The following is a 24,046-nucleotide window of genomic DNA, read 5'->3' on the forward strand; positions in this document are numbered from 1 at the left end:
AAAGTCGATCTCCAAGCCTTAAAGTAAAATTCACGTGGAGTTTACCTCGAGCTTGCGACCATTCGTTCGACGACACCATGAGCGGAATGATTAGGCAGCACCCTCTCAATAATTTTCAAGTCCTCTCCACCGGTAACATGACATCACGTTAAGTGACCGTGCCGGCACTGCGCTTCGCTATTTTAAAGCATTGCACCCGTTTGCACTGCAGTTAGGGTACTGCCGCACATAGCTGCCAAATTTTCAAACTGTCTGATGCAGTAATTTGTTCATTTGTCTTTCGTGGTTGCCGCAAAAAATGAAATGGAGTAGTTTGTGCCTGCCTAATACTGTTCTTTATCTGCTTTATTTATAATTGGTTTCTTTATTACAGGATATTACTGACGGGGGGACAAGAGTGGAAGAGTAGGAGCGCGGGAAGTAAAGAAAAAAGAAAGGCAGAGAGAAAAAAAAAGGGGGGGGGCGAAGCCAGGGCGACGCCAAGACATAAAAAGAGAGAGAAAAAAAAAGAAAGAGGAAAAAATTTAAGAAAGACGGGGGCCTGGGAGTTCGTTCGGGATGCGGGAGGATAGGAAGCATATAAGGGTATCGTTGACGGCATGTTTTTGTGGCATTAGAAGAGACGATCAGGCGGTCAGTGCGTGACTAACACCAAAGAAAAAAAACATGAGTTGAAAGAGTGACATGTACCATAGCAGCAATACGTCGAGTAGTTTTGAAGTAGTTAAGATGGCGACGAGGAGTCTGCGGTGCAATGTATGGGGTGACTGAAAGGCAGCGGCATGGTCTTTCAAGGGGCAGCGCCCCAGTCGCTCAGCGTAGGTGTCGCTACGGCGGCATCCAGAAATTGCGATACCCTGGGTTGAGGCGCCGAAAAAGGCATATTGACTTCGGAATGTGTTGGTGAGGGGGTTTCAAAAACTATATAAAGAAAAAAGAAGGGAAAAGAGAGGGGGGACCGAAACCGGAATAACAAACGGGAGGGTGACGTGCGCAGAAGCGGGCGGGGGCAAGTGTACATAGGATAAGGGGTTCGTGCAGTTGATATAGTAGGCGTAAAAACCTGGAAGAGTATATTAAATCGAGTAGTAGGCAGGAAAATTTTTTTTCCAAATAGAAGAGTAGGTGAGGTTAAGAATTAAAGTTAGCTGGTAGCATAATGTATTTTGTGTTTTGGTTGATGATATTAGAATTTCAGATTTAAGTTACCGCTTTTAAAGATTCTAAGTGAAGCATTGTGTAGCTAGTTCAACCACTGTAATAAGAAACCATTATACGCCAGCAGTGAAGCGTTCGCAAGAGCATTTTTATTGCGTTGGAAGGAACTTGCATCCACATTTATTGCGTTTACTTTTTCTTCAGATTTGCTGCTTTCCGGGCTGCCGCCTTCTGCTGCGCACTGTCTTGTATTGTGTCATTTCTTACTTTGCAAAAATTGCTTAAAACTACATTGGTTGCAACACGAACTACCAAACGCAAGAGAGTTTGTGCAGAATGACGATTCTCGCATGTCTCAATGTCTGGTTCTTCCAGGAGAGAAATCGTCTGCGAAAACGCAACACCACGCTGATTACCACAGTAGAGAAAATCTTTCGCGTTGGCTCCATAAGACAATTTCTTTGCAACTAATTTCGTCATCAGTACCATATGCACTGTGCATGGCTTCTGAAACTTCAGCCTTCCTCTTGATAGGTTATCTATCATTGCTGTGTTTGCCGCTTCAATCTCACGGTTTTCAATAACCAGTGTGCTGAAGCAAATGGAACATGAAAGCTTCTTTAAAGCAGCATAAGCAGCGTATCCTGCAATGTAAACAATGGCATTCATATCGCTCTTCTAGCGCGTCCGTCTGAAGCTTTCCCAGCAAGACGTACTTAACGTGAAGTACCTCTAAGCAGTACCACGAGAGCTCAACCAGGCAATAGCACGTCAGTCGCAAAGCACTGTGCGTCTTTTTCGTAAGCGAGCCACTGCTGGCGCCAATTCGTGTCCAAGCGTCCAGCCAGTCGACAACTGCACACAGGAATGTTAACTGTGTGTCGTCAACAGACCTTACAGGATACTGCATGCTTTCCCTAAGCCTCTGGCCTTTGCAAGGGTTTCTTACATTGACTATCTGCCACCATGTGAGGATAACGTCAGTGAAAAAGAGCGGTCGACTCAGCTTGTGCAATCTTGAACGGGGAACCATGTGTTCTAAGTGCATTTGACACGAACTCATTCATGACACCCAGGACGAGCTTCACATTTTTCCGTTCCAGAGGGGTTGGATTCACGGCTTTTGCATTCAATCTGTAGTCAGCCTTCACAAGCCATGATTTATCTGCAGAATAAAGCTGCCGCACAGCTGCAAAAGAAGCAGCTTTCATACAAGGTGGTTTTTCTGGTTGATCCAATTGTTCCGGACGCACTTCAAGAGATGCGCAGGATATACAACGTAGAAAAGAGGACGAGCTTCGTCTGCTGGATGGGGATAGACAATGCTCACTTGAGCGCTTGCAGCAAATTAGGACATCTTGCGGTTCAGAGTACTGTTGTCTGTTACTACAGCGATAACGTTAAGGCCCATTTCCTCAACATTTAGGATTATGTTCTTCGCATGTTCATGCAAAATTTCTGCGCTCATTTTCCTCACAGGCAGCATGTGAATTATGTCCTTATTTGCAGAAAGGAGCGACTGTAACACGAACACATCAGCTGTTGTGGCGGGTTCCGGGGAATGAACCGATGATCCTACTATTGTGCCCCCTTTGTAGTCGAAGTATGGTTTTAGGTGGATCTCACCAATCATCAGGGTGACGGTCTTTTCATGGTCCTGCATTGACTTCACTCGTTCTCGCATGTAGGAAAGGTAGCCTGTTTGGTTTTGCACTAGAAGAGGGTCAGCTTTGTAATTTGAGCAAACACGCCGGAGTGTGGAAGGATGGGGCAAGATCATTCTTGATGCAGCTCTTGTGAAGTGATAGGTGTGAGGAGAAATTCATAATACATGTGAATACCAACAGTTCTGGACTATACACACGCTGCTTCGCAAGAGGTTCTATCTGCTCACCCAGAAATTTCAACAAAGCAGAGTGTTCTTCCGGCGTATCACTGTACTCAATGACGTCTGCAAGAAGTGAACCGACTAAGTGGAATACTTTAGTTTCCTTCGACTCTTTCGTCACTCCAGGTATACCATGGAAGTGTTTCTCGATCTCCTCTAGCAACAAGGACAGACTGGAGGTGTCACATACTTGAATTGGCACTGTGCTGCCCCAAGCAAGCGACTGAAGCTTCACTCCGTTCTGGAAAACGGAAAGTAATAGATCTGCGAGAACTAGCAAGGCGCATTTCACATTAGGTGAAGGATCGTTCTCAATGAGGAGAAACCTAACGCACTGTTCATCGACAGAAACAGTCCAAAATGTTGTGTTGCAAATTCCAGACAGCTTAGCTTTTAGTTTCTCGTATGATGAAACTTTCTTTTCTGTTCAAGTTCATTAGATACAGGGTATCTTTTCATAACCTCCTGTAGCGCAGCGTTTTCTCTTCTTGCTTTTTTGGTGTCTGGCGATTCACTGCGTGCTGGCACTGAGGAAAAGTATTTTGGACAGTTTGGGAACAGAGAAGGCACAACACCCTTCTTCAACTGCAACCTATCACGCTTCACCTCTATTGTTCCTGTCCAACTTGATGAGACAACGTCATGATGAAGTCATCTCCATGGAAGTGCAGTTCACGTACCTGCGTGAGAAAATGAAATGAGGCAAGGCCATTCGTCAAAACTGTATATTGCCTAAAACGCTAAGTAAAAAGCATCTTAAGAGTGTGGGCGTTTTCCACATTTGCCATGCAAACAGACAAGCATTGTGGCAGGCAGAAGAGGCGCAATTTGTACTAAGGATGATCATCAAGGTATACGAGCTAAAATGCGAGAATGAAGATCGTTTGGGCGTCCGTAAAGTTATTATTCGTGTACAGATGTACGCAGTCTAGTGCTCATCCGCGGAAATAAATGCCTGCTGTCCAATCCGTACATTATTTAAAATGCTCTCACTGCGTACGAAGGGTGCTCTCCATTCTTGTAGTCATAGCCCAAAACAATCGCAACAGCTCACGACAAAAAAAAAAAAAAAATCCGTGAAGCAAAGCTTCAGTGCCTTACCCTCGAATGCGCTGTAGGTGTGAAATCTTTCCGTGGAATGGCTCACAACCATGCTTTCTGCAGTGCTTCGTCTCTTGGAAAGCAGTAAACACGCACTTTTGGGCCATTGTCATAGTTTACACGGCACCGGGGAACACAGCACCGGCGCATATTTCACGAAGTTACACTCACCGCAGCAAGGCAGGCATTCAGCGATGAACTACGGGTGAGCTTCCCATTCCTACGGTACTATACAGTTTACACGTATGCACGCCACAAAAGAAACAGCCACACGGACAAGATACTGTAGACGTTGCAGAGGTTGTCTTTAAGTAAACACAAGTAAACACAATAAAACACTGGTCTACAAAGACAGGAACTTGTATTGCATTAGAACCATTGCAAGGTGAACAGGTGGCAACGACTGACTGACGCCGCTGATACTGCTTGCGATACAACTGAACTAGACGCCGGATGAGACGACCGGCTGCGCTCAAGTTCACTGCGCGCGCTTCACGCTAGATCGTGGCGAACGCGGCAACAGGGACGGCGTCGGCATTGGCGTTTTTGCTGTCTCTTGCGGGAATGGTCATGCCGCTCGAGCAGCCGGACACATGGTGTGACGTAGCGCGTGTGGAATGGAGAGGCCAGGAGGGGCCTGAAGAATATTGAGAGGGTGTTGGATTACGTCGGTATATTATCGTCATATCAAAGCGAATGCTTCTTGCTTCCGTCGTCTGCTGCATACAGGCCGTCGTCTGCTTGATTAGACAGTTTTAGTTACACGTACGTAGAGGCTTTGCGTACGTAGAGCTTCTACGGGTGAGCAGTGCGCATGCGTAGAACGTAGCGGGCACGCGCGCGTCTCACGGACGTACGTGAGATTCAATTCTTTGCGTGCGTTTGTTGCGCACGTAGACAGCTTCGCGCGAGAGTTCCACAAGATCACGAACAAACGATAGCGGGCCGCGCGCGCGCAGACGGCTCGCATCGAAACACGGCGACAGGATTGAATTGGCTTCCGCCGTGTTCACATTTCCCGATAGATGGAGCTACGGGGTCCCTCTTGGCGCGCGTCGCGTACGTGTAGCTAAAAGCGTTTCAGATGGCGTGCACGTAAGGTGCGTAGGGTTTTCACGTTTGCGTACGTGAAGCCTCTACGTACGTGTAACTAAAACTGTCTATTATCTAGAATGCGTGTACCCGGGAAACGCAATAAGTCATCGTACGTTGGCGCCAACGTGCTTGCTTTAACGCGACAGCGTTAAGGAGCTCGTGTCGCAGAAAAGCCGGTGTCGTCGGCGTCGGTGTCGGCGTCGGCGGCGTTGGCCGTGAGCGATAAATCCCAGCAGGCACTTCATGAATAAAAAACAACTTGCAAGATGGGCTGGGTGGGAATCGAACCAGGGTCTCCGGAGTGCGAGACGGAGACGCTACCACTCAGCCACGAGTTCTTTTTTTTTCTTTCTTTCATGGTATTTATTACAGTAGCAGCAACCCGATATTCACCAGTTGTGCATAGTCAGAGTATGGAGAGCACAATCATAGTCACTCAGAGAAAAGGCATCGTTCGTACTGTGGGTAGAAATGTGGCTTCACTTTAGAAGGGTGGTAAGGATAGGCACCTCACCAAAATGGGGTACCAGTCCGGCTGGGTATCAAGTCCATCATAAACCTGCTTTAGGTGTAGTGTCATTTGGATGAAATTCACCCTTGTAGGTACAACCGTTTCGGCGTTTCGGTCCATCATTCGCGTTTTCCACAAACTGTACATTCCGATGAGAAAAAACATATCGAAAGGTGCACTATTATCAGCGGTCGGCAGCAGGTATCGCACAGTATGAGCGTTGATGTCAAAGTCTTTTTTTAAGGTCCGTTGGAGGACATCCCAAAATAGTATGGCGTCGGTGCAGCTAATAAAACAGTGTTCAATCGTCTTCAGTAAACAGTGTTCAATCGGCATCTCGCCGGGTAAGGTGGGCCGCTCCTAGAGATCGTGCATTTGTAAAACAGGGGTGATCCCGGAGATGGCGTGATGCTGATCTCTGAGACAGCGTATTCCGCGGTCACTTGCATCATGTGGGTGGTGCGGTTGCAGCTTCCGTATCTTGCTGATTTGTCGAACCGGACCGGAATAACAATAACCACCGCGGTGGCACGGTGGCACGGTGGTTATTGACCCTTTTCACGCGGATCCCGTGGACGCTGTCATGTTTGATCACGCGCTTATGCGTTCATTGGCTGCCTCAGCTGTCTCCGTTGCCTTTGTGTTTACAACGGGTGTACATGACTCCTCTGCAAACATCTGCTTCGGCGGATATTGTAGACGTTGACAGGGTAGTAGACACGCGAAGCTTTGGATGCAGCTGCTAAGGACATGCAAACGCTTTTGGAGCTCAACACGTTTTGTTCAAACGGTGGGAGAAGCGTATACGGGGCTTGTAATAAAAGCAGGGATAAAAATGTATTCCATTCTATCCTAACATTCCGCTTATGAATTAAATCAGTATCAGGGTGTTAAGCTCTTTCTTCGTTATTTAGCAAATACTTTTAAGCGACGGCCTGCCATGTTTCTAACTCAGTAAAGCTCCCCGGGCGTTCATTTACCGATTGTTTGTTTTCTGCCTGATCGCTCGCGGGGGCGCTCAGTTGGGATAGGTTTGTTCTTGCTGGACACAAGGCTGGTAACGTCGATGTTCTGTACGCTGTAATAGCTTGTAGCAAATACGTATTATCGCTAGTCACTAGCTTACTGCGTGGTCCGTTACGAAAGGTTCAGCTTCGAATATTCGTGTGCTGTCGGTGTAGCCGCCGTTACCCATGCATGCTTCGGCGCACTGATACGAGTATGCACCCGTTGACTTATTCTTGATAGATTGGCGATAGAGTGGGTGTTTGCGTGTGAGTTGGGGTGAGTGTGTGTAGATAACGAGCGGGAAACTTACTATATGCCAAGAAGCGGAGCTACTCCCTTTGTCAACGTATAACTAGCGGTACTCACCAGTGAGGACATTCCGCGGATGAAGCCCTTTCCTTGGAGGTTAGCGCTGCAACGCTGGCGCATGCATAGACTTTTTCGTATCCTCGAGGAAAGCCGTGCTTCTCGAAGAGCCTGCAACACAACCAGTCCTTATGTACAGCAACGCTTCGCGAACTTGGAGGCACGGTTTCATGCTGAGCCTGAATATGCCACTCGCAATTTTTGCAGCTTACTGTGCATGCCTTCACTCCATGCACCGCTCCATATTTTGCACCGTGAGTGGAGAACAGTGCGTTAGCGAAAGCCAGGTTGCATTTCCGACGGCTGATCGCACAGAAGCAGTGCAGAAGAGGTAACAGTTTCGTAATCGTGCGCTTTCGCCGAAACAACGTCTGGCGCCTACTGGCGCCCTGCCGAAAGCGCCATCCCGCCCCACTGGAGCAGACTGCTTCGCGAAAAGGGTCAGTAGTGTATTGTGTTATTCTACTGAGTACGAGGTTGCAGGTTCGATTTCGGCCTCGGCAACAGCATTTCAACGAAGCCGGAATGCAGAAGCGCTCCTCTACCATACTCTAGGTGGTCAAAATTAATTCCGAGTTGGTCATTGCCGGAACATTCTTCCAGCATAATGAGCGCAGGTCTGTCAGATTTGGCAACCCATTGCCCACCATGTGCTTGCACGTCCGCATTTGACTGCACACCCACAAACTCTGGAGAAATAAAGATGAAAAAAGCCACCTCATGTCAGAGACCTTTGATTGGTAAATGTGGTGACAGGTTTGTAAGCAAGCTGTCACTTGTGCTACGCAGCAAAGAAAAGACCTTTCTGGATGTATTTAACATTAGTAGTATTTAACTGATGTATGTAACTGTAGTATACTCAATATCTTGAGTATACCGGTATTCTTTCATAGTTGGCGTTGTGGTTGAAGGTAATGGCTGGCGTACGGGTGTACGCGTGCGCGAGTTTTTCTGTTTATGGGTTGTTTGTAAGAAAAAAAAAACTTTTAGTCGCAAATAGGGCTCGTGTTACGTCTTTCTTCTTTTTACTTGTTGGTTTGTTCGCGCTCTAATAAAGGTGCAGTTGTACCGACACGCCTTGCCAGCTGCCGTTCTTTAATTCAGAGTCCCCAGCAACGGCGTGCTTCATCATAGATCGTCGTTTTGGCACTTGTAAAACCCCAGAACTTATTTTACGTAATCACTACGGCACAGAACTTGTACAGAAGTTGTAGTGTAGAAGTTGTAACGTAGAAATAGTGTAGCGTAGCCCTGTAGAACACTTTTATAAAGTTTAATTTAATGATTCGTGGAAGTTTCTCTGGGCATAGGTGCCACGATGTGATATTATACTTGATAGACTTATAGCGAGGTTACATTAACAAATACAGTAGTGCTTGTGTAGATTAGTGCAGATTCATCCGTGTGGTTCCTGTGGCTACCGGAATTGTGATAGAAAATTTCAAACAACTTTAGCTTTGTTAATTTTTAACGCTTAGCGCAAAGTCAAAGTGAATGCAATGCGCGGGGTTGCTTTGCGCAGGTGGTCTACGCGGGACAGAGCTACCCGGTTGGCGCCGTTAAGCTGAAGACAGCTGAGCAGCCAGATGCTCACGTCGGTATCACCGCTGGCTCAACGATGGCTGCCGTTCTCGCAGCGGTGGCCACAGGCGTGGGGTTTCTCTTGCACCACCGACGACGTCAACGAGTCGAAGGCACCTGGCAGACCAGCTACGTCGTTCGCTTCGGCCAGCGTCACAACAAGAGCGACTCTCTGGCTAACGCATCCAATCGTGAGGGAGCTTGAGTTCTTCCTATTCTATAGGCAAAACGAGGTTCTCAATTAACCCAGCTATCTTCATACATTCGAAAACTCAGAAGGCAACTTTCGACGAGAAAAAAACAAAAGACACCAGTGTTGTGGTGTAGTCAGACTCAAAAAAAATATCAAATTAGAACATGACAGGAGCCGGTGTCATATTTTGGCAGTTTGTCTGTTGGGAATCACAAAACCCGCACACTTGAACTAACACATAAAATGGATTTGCGTCGGCAACTACAACTTCCATACGCAACAGATCCTATTCGCCTGGCCAAACGAAGCCTTAACGCATCCAGAAAATGGCTTGCACCTTTGGACAGCGCTTCTCCCTTGTCAAAGCAATATATCAGGTACTGCGCGTGGTATATTGCAGAAGCTAAACATCTGCTATTATTATAAGAAGAGAAATCACGGCCTACTATAAAGGAAAGTAATATATCATTACTTGTTACTGGGTTAGTTGGTTCAAATTATTCTTGCGCAATAGGTCGCGAAACAATACGAAGTAAGAACAGCACAGGAAAGAGCGTCCTATTACACCACCACAGGCATGAATCATCTATAGACTAACAACAACTAATGGTGAGAGAAAAAAAGAAACGTTGTTTGCTAGTTCCTTTTAGTGATACGAATTTAACGGAGAGGCTGCGCAAAATAATACTGCTGGTGGAAATTTTCCACACCAGAATTGTGTTAACGCGAACATTTATTTAGGTAAAATCATGTTAACGCATGCACACAAAGAAAGGAATTCTTCCTGTAAAGTCTACTTCTAAATGTCGTTTCACTCACTGAGAAATGTTACTCATCCAACTGTTATTTTTATGCTTCAGTGCTGCTTATATACAACACGTTTACGGTTGATGTGACATTGAACAACGGCCTTTCTATATCTGCACCAAAAAAGGGAAGAAAGGGCGGGGAGTTTAAGTGGAAGAGAAACATTTGGTTTGCTACCCTTCACTTAAGTAAGGATAAGGGGAGACAAAAAGATGGAAAGAAAACTACGAAAACAAACGACATGTTCGAAAGAAAAAATGTCTCGCTTTTACGTCCCATCCAGTCGCAACGCTAAGTATCATCATGTTTTTCTGATGTTTTTTGTGCAGACCACTTTCGAGAAGGCAACGTTGACGCCCAACAAGCACTGATGGCCACCCCGTTTGACGTTGATGAAGAAACCAGAATGATGCTTCAAAGAAAAAACTTACTCATCGATCGAAGGTGGCTTCACTTGGGTCGTGTCATCGGGCAAGGTATCTAGTCGTGACTGTCTGAGTGACCTTTCTTGTTTCAAAAAACGTCAAGCCATTTCTGGAACCGTAGCTCTGCCATTCTGTGGAGGCAGCCGACTGAACTATCAGAAGAAAAGACTAGTGAAAGGTGAAAGTGTATTTTTCTATAGATAAATATAATGCTTTGTAGATGGAGAAATTATGAATTAAGGTGTTTTATATCATACAGGTGGGCCTATTCTTTCACCAGATGAACTTATCTTTGTCGGAAACTAGGTCGAAACGCCATCGAAGGGCCATACCATCTGGCGTTCTTCACAGTGACCTATCTTTTTGTAATTGGAAAGACAATTTAGACAGCATGCTTTGCTGGAACTCGGAGATGCGAATGAAATTTGCACAGTTCACTTTCCACTACATGCTCATAATCACAAATTGATTTCTATTACGTAATGAATGGGTACATGATATAATATGCAAGAGGAGATACCGAAATAAAGTGAAAAATATAATGGAATCACGTTGCCCCATTTAACCTTTTGTCATCGTAAATACCCTCCTCTCGCCTTGTTATGCACCCACAATCAACGATCCGCATAGGATCTCTGGATGATTTGTTATTGAGTAGTAGTCACTCGGAGCGCAAGCTAACGGCAATGGACTCATTACGTTCTCCACTGCATGAAACCAATTTTACGGCGACGTTCACAGAAACTTGTATACATTCTGCAACAGGTTTGCTATCAATGAAGTTAAATAATTTAGGTGGACCTGAATAATTGTAAACTAGGCCCATTTTACGAAATAACACAACAGCCGTTGCCACACACAGCTGTTTATAAAGTCAAGGTGGTCTGTTGTTGTCTGCTTGTGTGTTTTGTATTTATTGCAATAGTAGAAAATATGCCGACACTTCAGGCGAATTTTTGCCGTTGCTCTGACGCTACGTATAAAGTTCAAGTGCGATAAGAACGACTGTCCCGCGCACCATGTGCTGTTGGTGCGAGGGCAAGCGTGCGAGGGTACGTTGAGAAAGGATGGATCTCTAATGTTGGAGATCACGTGATCGAGCGCGCGTCTGATGAGGAGAGCGTACGTATGTTCCTACTGGCCGGTCGTGGCTGCGCATGGCTGTGCGCGCGGCTGAGCGCGTACGCGGCCCGCACGCCATATATCTGTAATCTGCGACACGCGCAAATGCCAAGGTCGAGACGAAATAGCTGGTGGCTTGACGCGCTCTGTCTCCCGCGCACCTAGTCTTGAGGGTCGTGTAACCTCATAATTTCGGAGACATGCTAAAGTGAGAGGCATCAACAGGCGGTAGCTCCTCGCTGCAGGCGCTCTTCCGCACGCCAGCGTTGTGACAACCAGTATTTGCGGTCATCGAGTGATATCTTTTCATGTTTGCCCGTGCCCGCGGGAATAACCACGCTCGTAATTTAGTTAAGCGAATGTTTACTTGTACTTACATGGCCGATAACACTACGAACATTACTTCATGTAATTGTCTACTACTTGGCTATCGCTATCAATGTTTTGCCTTTCTGGCGAAACTAGGGCATTTTTATTTTGTTGTATTATTACATTCGCCGCTTCTCACAAGGGCCCGCTGGAAGTTTATCGGGCATACCCCATATCGGATTTTGAAGCGCTGGTGCTTGCAGCATGTTCCCATTTAGCAACAATACTTCACGCTGCTTCTAAGCTTTATTAATGCAACATATGTTGGTAAGGAAAGCTTGCAACATCTACACTTCCGAATTAGGTCAAAAAAGTGCGTAGGGCTGGATACTTTTGTGTCAGAAAACAAATTTCATTGGGAGATTTTATTGAATGCCGGAAGATAACTTGTCATAAAAAGCGTATATTCATTTTCTTTCCACCAAAAGGTCATTTCGGTTGTGTCTACCTCGGGACAATCAAACAAGAAGACAAAGGTCAAGTTCAAGAGGTGGCAGTTAAAACTCTGCATAACCGTATGTATTCCTGCGGTTTCACTTTTCATTCTGAGCATTTTCTTTTTACATTCTGGCGGCGTTTCAAATAGACATAACTTTTAAAGCATATTTGAAGGGCAGTTGTTACACGCAGCAAACTAGTGATCGAAAATGGTGTATGATGTTTTGGTAAGTTGTGCGGCTAAGGAGCACATAGGTGAAATTTTATATTCCAGTTCTCTTCATAATTTATTTTTGCTATTGTATGGGTTTATATGTAAGCCACGGCGCACCAAGCTAGACTAAGAAATAAAACGAGCTATTCAGTTTTAGAGAAGTGCGGCATCAAAATATTTCCACTCGGAGGACACCCTGCCTTCCAAAAAATACAAATACTTTGACCCAATTAATGCGCCTTGTAACTTTAGCAGTAAGAACTGCCGACTGAGAAATACAACCGCTTTTTGCAATAGCTAATGCATGACATGCGTACATATACATACTTCAGATTTGCTCCTCCAAATTATATTTTCGCTCTGCTAACGTTCGAAAAGATTTAGTGAAACAGATTGTTCGAGTTTCTAAACTGGTGTTAAATTAAGACTATCATATCAGTTTCATCTTTTCGCTTGAGAATAAAAATAGAACTTTATTTCACCTCTTTATTTATTCTAAACTGCTTTAATTTGCAGGTCCTCGTGTGTTTCTCCCTTCGAAAAAAAAATAGTTTGTACTTTGCCTCTTGTGTTAACTGTAACTGTCATAACATTAAATAGGCTTTGCAAAACACATTCGACACCTTAAAGCAGCGTCAGTTTTTAAAACAATTAAAGTCCAATGATTAAGCAACGTCGGTCAGTTGCAGTGCTTACTGCGCTGATGGTGTGCTGAATTTAGAAAGCAAGAGCGTACGTGGGCCGTGATTTCTGCTCCTGCTTTGCAAAGTGCTGTTTGTGAAGGAAGTCCTACTTTTGTCATTCAACACAAAGTATAGTCGATTCCTTTCGACTGACGGGTATGCTCTCTGACGCGACGCTGCAGACTCTCGCGGTGGTGAAGTTGACAGCACGGCCTTCTTGGAGGAAGCACTCATCATGAAGGACTTTCACCACGTGAATGTGCTTCCGCTCATCGGGCTGAGCATCGACAAGGTGGACGGCCTCATGGTTATCACACCCTTCATGAAACACGGTGACCTGCTGTCCTACATACGAGACGACAGAAACGTGAGGGCTGCTTCATTGCTCGTCATTCATCTGGCGGTAGTGTCTGCACGCCAATAGAGAATGCTGACAACTGCTTTCGATGCATAGCGTTTCCTGTAAAGATCACTGCAGGGAACTCTGGCGCTGTGATCGATCAGAAACCATGCGAGTTGTCAACACGCATGCATTTGTTTCATATTTGCGTTTGTGGCTTCAGACGCTCTTGTAGTATTATTTATTATACTTTATTTTTCAAATATCCGAGCCATCCTAGTTTTCTGAGTACAGCAATGCGACATGACTCTGTGCGCACACATAATCATCGCGAACTGTTACAAATATAGCGGAATATCTTCTTTAAGATAATCCGTTTGCAAAGCCACGAAGTCGTTCGAAGCCAGAACGGCGAAGTTTAAGGAAATACATGTACTAATAATCGTTTCCATGCTGGCTGGACCGCCATGTTTCTAGCTCCCGTAGACACTTGCAGAAGAGTGACCTCTGGTGACTTTTGTCGAAGACTCTGTTTTGTGGGTTCAACGCTTCGGCGTTTAGCTCCATTCTCGTAGGTTATCATACTCCGAATGAAATTAAGTTCATGTTATTGATGGATGACGTTCTCATTGCCTAGGTAATTTAAATACCCGCCTACTCCACTGCAGATTACAAAAAAAGCATGAGGCAGAGTTATATAAGAGAGAAGAAGTTATTCCCACAAAAAGAGCTTTCTTTCACGAACCGCTCTTCGGGCCTCGAAGATTAAAATGCTTACAGGTGAAAGTTATGCCGTGTTCTATATGTAGTCGTACTGCTGGTGTAGTTTATATATATATATATATATATATATATATATATATATATATATATATATATATATATATATATATATTGCCGCTGTAATGTAGCTAACATAACAGATCAAGGGCAGGACAAATTAAAATTCCGTCCCTGCGCTGTTGCTCTATTTAGCTATAATGGGGAGGAGCCTGCTCAGATTGGCACTGGCTTGCCTGGGTGAAGTACATGTCCCAAGTAAAGAAAAATTAATTCTAGGGTTTCACGTGCCAAAACCACTTTCTGATTTTGAGGCACGCCGTAGTAGGGGACTCCGGAAATTAAGACCACTTGGGGTTCTTTGACGTGCACCTACATCTAAGTACATGGGTTTTTTCGCATTTTGCCCCATCGAAATGCTGCCTCCATGGCCGGGATTCGATCCCACGACCTCGTGCTTAGCAGCCATGCCACGTGTAAGAATGTGTTCGTTCGTTTCAAATAACACGGGACGCTCTTTACGACACTGTACGCACAGCTACTCACAGAAGTTTGCAGAACGTAGAGAAAGTTAAAAAAAGAAAGTAATTGTTCTTCAACCAGCCTTTGCAGCTTCGAATTGAAAATCACACTGTCTGAACGCCTGCCCATTGCTTGCTTTCCGCCTCCAAGAAGCTAACTTTTAGTATGACCGCCTTTTGAATGTTCCGGAAAATTCTGTCGCTTTCCATGAGTAAATTACAGTGTAGGTACCAAGGTATCATTATTAATACTAAAGGCTCTTCGCATAAAGGTTCAACAGAAAGAACTTGCGATGATAAGTTTAGGTCTCTCTCGCGTACGGTGCCGCGGTTGTATGTGGCTCTCGCTCATAAATCGCTGTTTCATGCGCACACTTATTAGCTAGCATTAGCAAAGCCCAGATTATAGGACCCTTAGGGAAACGCCTGTGTTTGCTGCGGCGCTGTGCCTATGAGTGATCTAGTATATGCACTCGCTGAATAATGGCTGCTGCTACCGAGGTATCAATCCACACTGCATCTTCTCCCAGCTTTATTGCTTTCTGCGTGAATATACAGTAGCCTACAAAAAGATAGGATATATTGCACTTTGGTTCTTCCAAGCTAAAACTACTCAAAAGATTGGTGAAGGCTTATGCCAGCCTCTCACAACAGTCTCTTGAACACTCACTGCTGCGTTATTAGCACCGCGTAGCGACTTGCATGTATAAGTACCAAGAACGTACCAGAGAACTGTACACATATATGATTAAACGAATATAGTCAAAACTACAGACTTGCTAGTGAGAGGAAGTTTAACGATGTGAATAACTGAAACGGTTAGCCATGCGCAAAGGTTCGGCATGCTACTGGGGGTTTATTATGTGATAAAAGATGCAAGTAACAGGCAGGGAAAAAATACACGCGCTCCAACGCGTACTCGGAAATGTAGGAAACAGTGAGAAATGAACAAAGTGGGCCATGGAATTGCATGGCATCATTAATAAACGAAATTTAATTCATCTCTGTCCCCCTGGCGGCAGCAGTGCACATACCCTGTTTGACAATATTGAAAAAATAGCAATTGATAGCTTAAAAGAGTTGGTGATAACTTTTTTGCACCGACAACCACAATAATAAATCTTATTATACATGGCACACACTAGGTTTCAGACAGGATTACGCGAACCCGTGAAAACACAATCTTTACCTTGCTATTGTTACGAGCGCACAACTTAGAGGCCCATATGGCACACAACAGCTTTCAGGCAGCAAGCTCCACAAGTCAGCCTATTAGCTAAGTATATAAAGATCGCTATGGTAAATAGAAAACACAAATTTATATGCACGTAGCAGTTTGAGGACCTTTCTTTTTGCGATGAAGTTCAACTAGTATTCACTCATCCTTTCTGAAATTCTTCTTTTTTCTGCTCGCGTACTTCTAGACACCTACAGCAAAACAACTGATAACATTTGGACTCCATGTGGCCGAAGGTATGAAGTACTTGGCTTGCACAAAGTTCGTTCACAGGGACCTCGCAGCTCGGAACTGCATGTGAGTAAGAACTCTAAACTGCGCCATGTGGTATAGCTTTATTGTAGCCATGGCGACGAGGGAGAAAAAAATATACTGGAGGCACTAGCCATAGTTATTTTTCTACCCTCCTCGTCTGTCGGCTTGGTTGTTCTTTGACTTATTGCTCAGTACGACTCCTGCGAAGAGTTCAGATTTCTCCGTGGCATTTTTGTTTTTGACGGAGAAAAACAGGCGTTTTCAGTAGCGCTTCCACTGCAGGCTGAGCGAAGACTTTATTGTCCGTGTTGCTGACTTCGGCCTCTCCCGCGATGTTTACGAGAAGGACTACTACAGCGGGGATAATAAAAAGACTAAGCTGCCCGTGAAGTGGATGGCACCAGAGAGCTTGGAGAAAGGAGTCTACACTCACAAGACCGACGTGGTAGGTGCCCGCCGTATACAAGTGCAGTGTACAATGAGTCGTTCGGTTTTGACCCGATCTTGCGTAAGCCATACTGAAAAAAGTTGCAGACATACCACGCGTTCTTTCTGTTGCAGTGGTCGTACGGAGTGCTTTTATGGGAGCTGATAACTCGCGGAGTGACACCTTATCCTGAAGTGGACAACTGGGACATCGTACGCTTCCTCAAACAAGGACGCCGGATGAAGCAACCAAGCTTCTGCCCCTATGAGCTGTAAACTCATTTACATGACTTTAATTGCAGTTTAACTATAGGAATGTTCATAGATAGTAAGCAACACGGATGACGTGTTGTCCCGCCTTTTTTGTGCTATGTACTTCTATACTGTCCGTCGATGATGCTGCTCAAACTACGGCGATTAGTACCTTAGTGGGCCAAATCTAAGTTATTTGCATGCATGTCGTTTCGAACAGGGCTCTTTCTTGAGTAGCATCCGTATACTTATATGTTGCCCGCAGTTGTTTCAATAATTTTCTTTTCAATATACCCAGGTACGACATTATGCTCAGGTGCTGGCAGGAGGACCCTAAAAAGAGACCTTCGTTTGCAAACCTCGTCACAGAGATCCAGAACCTTGTCACCCGCCTCGAGAAGAAGAAGAGAAATGAGCGACTCGGTTTGAACGTGATTTACATCAACTGCCCACGCCCCGAGCCTGCCGATGAGACCGGGTCATCGACAGAATTTAGCCCTGTTTAGACCATGCGTTCTGTTGACGGGGTTTCCTCCACCGCACGTCAATGTACGAAACAGCGTTTACGTTCAAAGCGGAAATTTTCAGCGCACTGGATTACAACACTGCAACAACGCGATTACGTCAGGAGGGCAGTGCATATTTGGGAAGGGGACTAAACAAGAGTTCAAAAGCGATAAGCTCCGCTCCCTGTATCTTGTCGTTCTACTTCCTGTGTCTACGCTGCTCTAGGCTATATATTCACCTAGAACGCATCCTTCACGAAGGGCGCTATCCATTATACGCAGGCTGAGGTAAAAATCCCTTTCACGACCAATACAAGGACATACTTCGTTTATCTGGTCGTCTGACCAAGCTTGTCTATTTCGTTCACTGCAATCTCTTCAACACCGTGCAACACATCAGATAACATATAACAGACACAACAGCGTTACACAAACGTTGTCTTATCATGATTGCTATCTCCGTTAGAATCTCGTATAAATGTTTCGCTTCTCTGTTCGTTTGACGGTACGTCGTCTAGCGCGGACTTCTCTGGACAGCATCAAGCCAGCTGTACTGAAAACCGTTTTCAGAAACGAAAATACTTGACCATCGCGGTGCGCCTCCTTGGTGGCGTGAAAAGCAAAGGAAGTATTAGTACAGTTTCTCCAGTCGACAGGTCTGTACAGCCATTTCGAGACTCGTTGTTCACGATCACGTGTGTGCGCAACGGATTCTCTTTATTTCGCCTTCCTTCTCTTTTTGGTCCCTCTAACCCTTTCACTCAGTACAGGGTAACAAACCAGACGTGCGTCTGGTGCACGTTTCCTTACTTCTTTGCGCTCCGCGAAATAACAAACAGCCAAAAACGATTTGCTCTTCCTTTCTCTAAACCATGTCCCCACCTCACGCGACCTGCAACTCATGAAGCATGTTGGAAGCATGTCGGCTACCAAGAAATTTCAGGCCACACGAGAAATAACAATTCACCGGCACTGTCTCGCGCCGTAATGCTTTGTAACGGTATCCCTGAAAACATCCTTAGCATTCACGAAGTTAGAGCCTTTCGAAGAGAACTCACAGCCTACTTTTCATCCAAAGACTTAATTTATAAGTCATGTATTTCTGTGCGCATGGCTCATTTCATCTTGTATTATACTTGTTTAACCCGGTTCTTGCGGTATGCATTCACACAAAACCTTTGTTTTTCTTCAATGTATAAACTTACAATATCGTTCATAACATCTACGTTAGAGTACTAATTATGGTCTAACACAAAATTGACTGCGTTCTACTCTCTTCCCCTCAAAAAATTTATAGCTTTTGCCATTATTGTCGGACACAATGCAAATTTATTACGCAAAACACTCACTTTGATACAAATTCTAGGGATAGATAGCTTTCTGTATACGACTGACACAAGCTTGTTATTTTCGGCGCATACCAATATCCATCCAGCCACGGACCTTTTTTTCACCTACTTAGATTGGAATTGGCGTGCACAGGAAGGTATTCCTTTATCTGATAATTTGCCTTAAAATATAGTCATTTATGGGAGCATCCTCATGACTCGTCCTCTTTACGATTGCTAGAAGAGTGCTTTGAGATCAATGCTCAGCGGTCTTGATACCCGTTCTTTTAAACAAGAAGTACTTGGACCACGGAATGATTCACAAGTGCAAATAACAGTTCTGAAAGCTGCACTGCGTTTCTTCGCGAACGGTGCATTTGTTTATCTATTCATGTAATTTTGGTCTGCACTTTTAACAATCAAATGTCAAAAATCTGGCCATAAAAGTTACGAACATTTTCATTGTCGCCAAGTAAATGAACCTCATGAAAATAAATGAATCAATCAATTGTTTCGTACGGTGCGAGGGCGTGCAAGCGATCACTTTGTTTTTTTGTGCTCTTTCAGTTGGTCCACCACAGACAAGAAGACAACCCCACCAATAGGAAGTCGCGCGGAACGACCCACGCGAAGAGTGATCAAGTATAATAAAAAAGGGTAACACCGAGGCCATGGCCATGAAAAACCACCCTAGCAACGACACAGTGCTGCAGCACATGCATGCCAGTTGGATTCCTGAAGGGGGCTGTCATGACAGGTGCAAGGTGGAACCATTCACCGCTGTAGTTTGTCACGCTTGCAGATCGAAAACTGCCCACTCCAGACGCCTCGTGAAATCCAGTATAAATTGAGCACTGGCATGATTTAAGGAACTAATATAAGTTTTTTCCAGGTCAACTTGGGCATTTGGAGCGAAGCTGACAAGGGCCTTCATAAAACAAAATGCACTACAGAATTTAGGTCTAGAATGACGATGCGCCAGAAAAACACCTTTCTTTTATTCAGTCTGTCACAGACAGCTGTACAGTTCATATCACACATTTTATTTGGCATTGGTTTCTACTATCACAGAATGACATTCGAACACACAACACTCGCATCAATAAAATGTGACATACATTAATCTCACGAGCTTAATAAGAAAAATCTGCTGAACTTCACAATGCTGTATATTTTTTTTTAAAATTCCAGAGAAATTAAGACAACACACAGTTTATATATTCTGTGTATTGTAGCATACACATTCGTGAAAACAGCACATATCATTTTCACTTATGGTAATCAACTTTCCCTTTTCTCATTATTCTTTTCTTTGTTTATCTTGTCGTTTTTGTAGGCTGCGTATTTCTTCAGCAGAGTGTTCACAGCTAGATTAAGGATGTTCTTTAACATTGACTCTTGACTGTGACCAGTTGCACAAATGTCAATGTCTTCACTGCCACAGAGCAAATACTTCATCACACTTAGAAGTGCTGCTCTCTGATTAGTCTCTGCAAGAAACATATTCTCATATTATTTGCGTGTAATATGTTCTAGCACAATCTTGGTGCACAACACCACATGAACGACACATGACTGGAAATTTCAAGCCGCCTCTGCTCATATTATCAATCAGCACATGCTCCCTGCGTTCAAGCTCCCTCTCAGCAATTGTGAATAAATCACAGCCGTCAATGCAAGGCTGGTGCTTCAAAGCAGCATAGGCACAGTATTTAGCGATGTACACCAATGTCGGCATGTCTTCCCGGAGATGTTTTAGGTCACAGCTTCTTAGCTTTATCTCATATTTGTCAATCAGCATTTCAGCACACGGCTCTTTGCAAGTGTCAGTGGATGCTGGCATATCTGACAAGATCAGTGTGTCCTGGAGGCGGCTGTCTGCCTCAGCTTCAAATACCTGTGTGATCGACACATTGTAATGGGACCCACACAGCTTCCCGTACTTTGCAAACCGAGCTTCGAGCTTCCAAACATTATCTTGACACCTTGATCAAGGCGTATGCGGAAAGCCGGAGAACTGAGTGGGTCTCCTTTGTCAACGAACCTGTATGCGTGCACCTACTTTTCAAGTCGTCGAGCCAGGTAACAAATGTGTCGAGGAACTGCAGCTGCTCACCATTGATTTCACGTAGTGGCTGTTGCCACAGATCTCTCACTCTGTGTCCCTTATGGGGAGTCGTGACGTTGACGGTGCTCCACCATCGCACAATTACGTCAATGGAATCTGCAGAACCATCTGCAAGCGTCAGATGCAGGGTTTCGCCGCTTATCCTCAAAGCAGATGAAACAACAGAGTTAAAAATTTGCAGAGCAAGTTTCACGTTCTGCGTCTCAATATTTGTTGGATTTAATGCTTTATAGGTTAGCCCGAAAGCCACTTTCACAGTATTCGTTCAGCCCCATGAAGCTTTCTGAGTGATGTGAATGAAGCACCCTTCATTTTCTTATTTTCTGTGGCTCCACAGGGAAAAGGTGGGTAATATAGACATTTGTCAGAATGTTTTGGGGTTATCCTATTGTTTCTAATACATTTCAGCAAATGCACAGATTCAACAATATAAAAGTGTGGCTGCTGCGGATTAGCTGGATGGGGGTAAACAATTTCGCGCTTCTCGGCCTCACTGAACATGGCCATTACTTTCCGGTTAATGGAATTATTGTCTGTGATGACTACAACGATATGAAGGTTCCCTTCTTCAAGTCTCCAAGACAATTTTTTTTAATTTCATGCAGTTCCTCCGCAGTAATGTTAGAGACTGGAAGGATGTGTGCAACATCTTTGAACGGTGACAGGAGAGACAGGAGAGCGCATAAATACATGCGCTGTCTTAGCAGGTTCAGAACAGTTCGCAGCAGCCTCTGCTATGCTGCCACCCTTGTATTCAAAGGTGTTACACAACACCAAAAGTTCCACAGAGTCGCGAACAGCATTATTCCTCTTCATGAGGAGATGACGCTGCTCTTTGAGGAACATAACAGCGCCCACCTTTTCTTCCTCCAGAAGGTCTCCACTTGAAATGTCATGAAGAAGTGAGATCACCAGTTTCAGTGCAGCTTTTCATTTGTCCACTTGTTGTGGTTATCCTTTAGTGCAGTGGTCCTCGACATTATCCAAGAGCTGAACAAGCACGCGGAAATCGTAGATATGATCCGGGATCTCAAAACACTTGTCAGATGTAAGACGAGCACCTCTCCAAAACACACGCACAGACATATCCGACGACACAGTCACTGACACAAAAATCTCGAGAGCATCTGTTGTCACTTTGATGTGAGCAAAGATCACGCAGCTGTCGCAAGGTACCACTGTGCAAAACCTTTTCTCTCCTATCCTGTGCAGGCGTGAAATGATGTCTTGGGGGCTGCTAACTTTGATTTCTCGTTCCTCGTTCTTGTGCGCTAAAGCTGACTGCTTTAAGACCCTTGAAGCTGTTGGTTCTCCACACGTGTTTTTTTACATCAGTATCTTCTCTCGACTGGCGAGAATCCGAAAAATATTGCGGCCAGTCGGGAAAGATCGTTGGAATGGCATCTGGCGTAAGCCGGGTGAGCTTCGTTTGAACCTCGATGGTCCGTCCGTCGCAGCCCATGTATTTTGAGGCTGTACGTAGGGGCTCGGGATTGAAATGCCGTTCACAAACCTGCCAAACAACCAGCGCCATCACATTATGAACACACCATGGCGCTTGCAAAGCTGTGACATACGCTAACAAGTCTAAGCGTGAGATCTGTGAAACGCACATTTTAGTGCATACACACACCATCGCAAACACACGTGAACCCACGTGGTTGACACACGTAGATAAATGGTCACTTGAAAACGTATTTATATAACAATGGAATATCGTAGTTGGCACTAACACGCTTTCATTGTACATTATTCATATAAATGATCACTGCACGAATTGAAAAGTGAGACAACACTTACCAGTGGATGTTTCAGTTTTCCAACGTCGGCATCGTCCCGTCGCACTGCCCGCTGCCATTCTTTCCTTCGTTCGCGATCAATTGGGAACCCAACAGCCTGACATTTGGCCCGTTGTCGTAGTTTCCTCTACAGTTTGGCAACAACATCGGCCCATGACATCGAACAGACCACACGTGTCCACAGAGGAATAAATACAAAAAGGCGAACCACGTGCAGGGACGTTCTCCTGCGGTGTCTCAACGGCGCCGGATATGCACGTCACGTGCGTCGCGTTGCACCTAGCGCCATCTGGTGCTCAAGGGCGACACCACGCGCAGCGGAACAGCTAGGGCAGAGTGGAGTGACGTCAGAGGATAGGTGCGGGCGAGTGCGGAGGCCTCCTCCTAGTCTAGGTGGTTCTGGGCTGGTGCCCGGCAGCTGTTGCTTATCCGTGGGTGTTCTCGTCGCCACTGTTACGATGGTTTACGGACGGAGCCAACGCGCATTCCGTAGTGAACGAGACAGTCGTACCAGCCGAAGAACGCCGAGTTTATTCACGCTCGGAAATATAAAGAAATCGTAAGGGGAGAAGGAAGGTGTTATAGAAAGAGTGCGCACATGCGCACTAGAGGAAATAGCTTGCTTGTCAAGTTCATGGGTTACCGCAGTGACGAAGCCGAACTGGAACAGGCGACGATAGGGCTGACAAAGGCAGAGATAGTGGGCGCGAGCAGAGATACCTCGTAATCGTGCACAGGTGTCACGTGTGCCACTGTCACGTTACCGGGAAGAACATGTGCAACAGGCCGAAAGGTGAGAACGGGAAGCCAAGTAGAATTATCGACAATGGTGACAAGGGAACTTGGGAGCGCCACGCCATGCTGTAGAATAACGTCGACAAGCGTAGAGACGATGTAGTCGCCATCAGGAACATGTGGTCGAACGTTAAGAGGTACAGTAGTAGGGGCTTGAGGCGGCAACCGAGTGAATTCGGCAGAATACAGGGACAGATGATGTGCATCACAGACAAAGTAGCTGTCACACGGAAGGTCCAGCCGCACGATACCTGTAGCGCAATCTATTAGGTCATAATGAGTTTAAAGAAAGTCCAGCCTCAAAATCTGGTCATGCGGACAGTGCTCTAAGCCAATAAGTAAGAGGGGGGTTTGATGGCCAGCAATTGTTACTCGTGCTGTACACATGCCGACAACCGGTGGCGTACTGCCGTCGGCAACGCGTATTGTGCGCGGTACGGCAGGCATGAGGACCTTTCTGAGTTTTTACGGCACTCATTACAAACATATGCGCACCGATGTCGACGCGAGACTTCACTGGGACTCCATCCACCTCAACGTCTTATATACATCAAAGGGTAGGCCAATGTGATCAGAGGATTTGCAGACCGCGTCGGTGATGCAGCGTCACCTCCGGGAGCTACACCGACTAGTTTTCGTGTGGCACGAACGCGGGGGAACAAGGACGGCGGGCCTGCAACGAACGACACCGACGACTTAGGGGCGACGGTGACCGGCCAG

The 24,046-nt window shown here is 45.4% G+C and overlaps 1 protein-coding gene across 1 annotated transcript in view; it reads left to right on the forward strand.

Moving 5' to 3' along the window:
- LOC142585119 (hepatocyte growth factor receptor-like) overlaps window positions 1-19,746 on the forward strand; it is a 59,287-nt gene extending 39,541 nt beyond the window's left edge. Inside the window, exons 2-10 of the mRNA XM_075695636.1 lie at window positions 8,650-8,899; window positions 10,038-10,184; window positions 12,053-12,139; window positions 13,142-13,326; window positions 16,025-16,134; window positions 16,375-16,537; window positions 16,654-16,790; window positions 17,069-17,201; window positions 19,172-19,746. Coding sequence (XP_075551751.1) covers window positions 8,650-8,899; window positions 10,038-10,184; window positions 12,053-12,139; window positions 13,142-13,326; window positions 16,025-16,134; window positions 16,375-16,537; window positions 16,654-16,790; window positions 17,069-17,201; window positions 19,172-19,252 — 1,293 coding nt within the window. The 3' untranslated portion in view covers window positions 19,253-19,746. The remainder of the gene's footprint in view (window positions 1-8,649; window positions 8,900-10,037; window positions 10,185-12,052; window positions 12,140-13,141; window positions 13,327-16,024; window positions 16,135-16,374; window positions 16,538-16,653; window positions 16,791-17,068; window positions 17,202-19,171) is intronic.
- Window positions 19,747-24,046: the final 4,300 nt, after the last annotated feature.

The sequence above is a fragment of the Dermacentor variabilis genome, chromosome 6 (assembly GCF_050947875.1).
Source record: "Dermacentor variabilis isolate Ectoservices chromosome 6, ASM5094787v1, whole genome shotgun sequence".
Lineage (NCBI taxonomy): Eukaryota > Metazoa > Arthropoda > Arachnida > Ixodida > Ixodidae > Dermacentor > Dermacentor variabilis.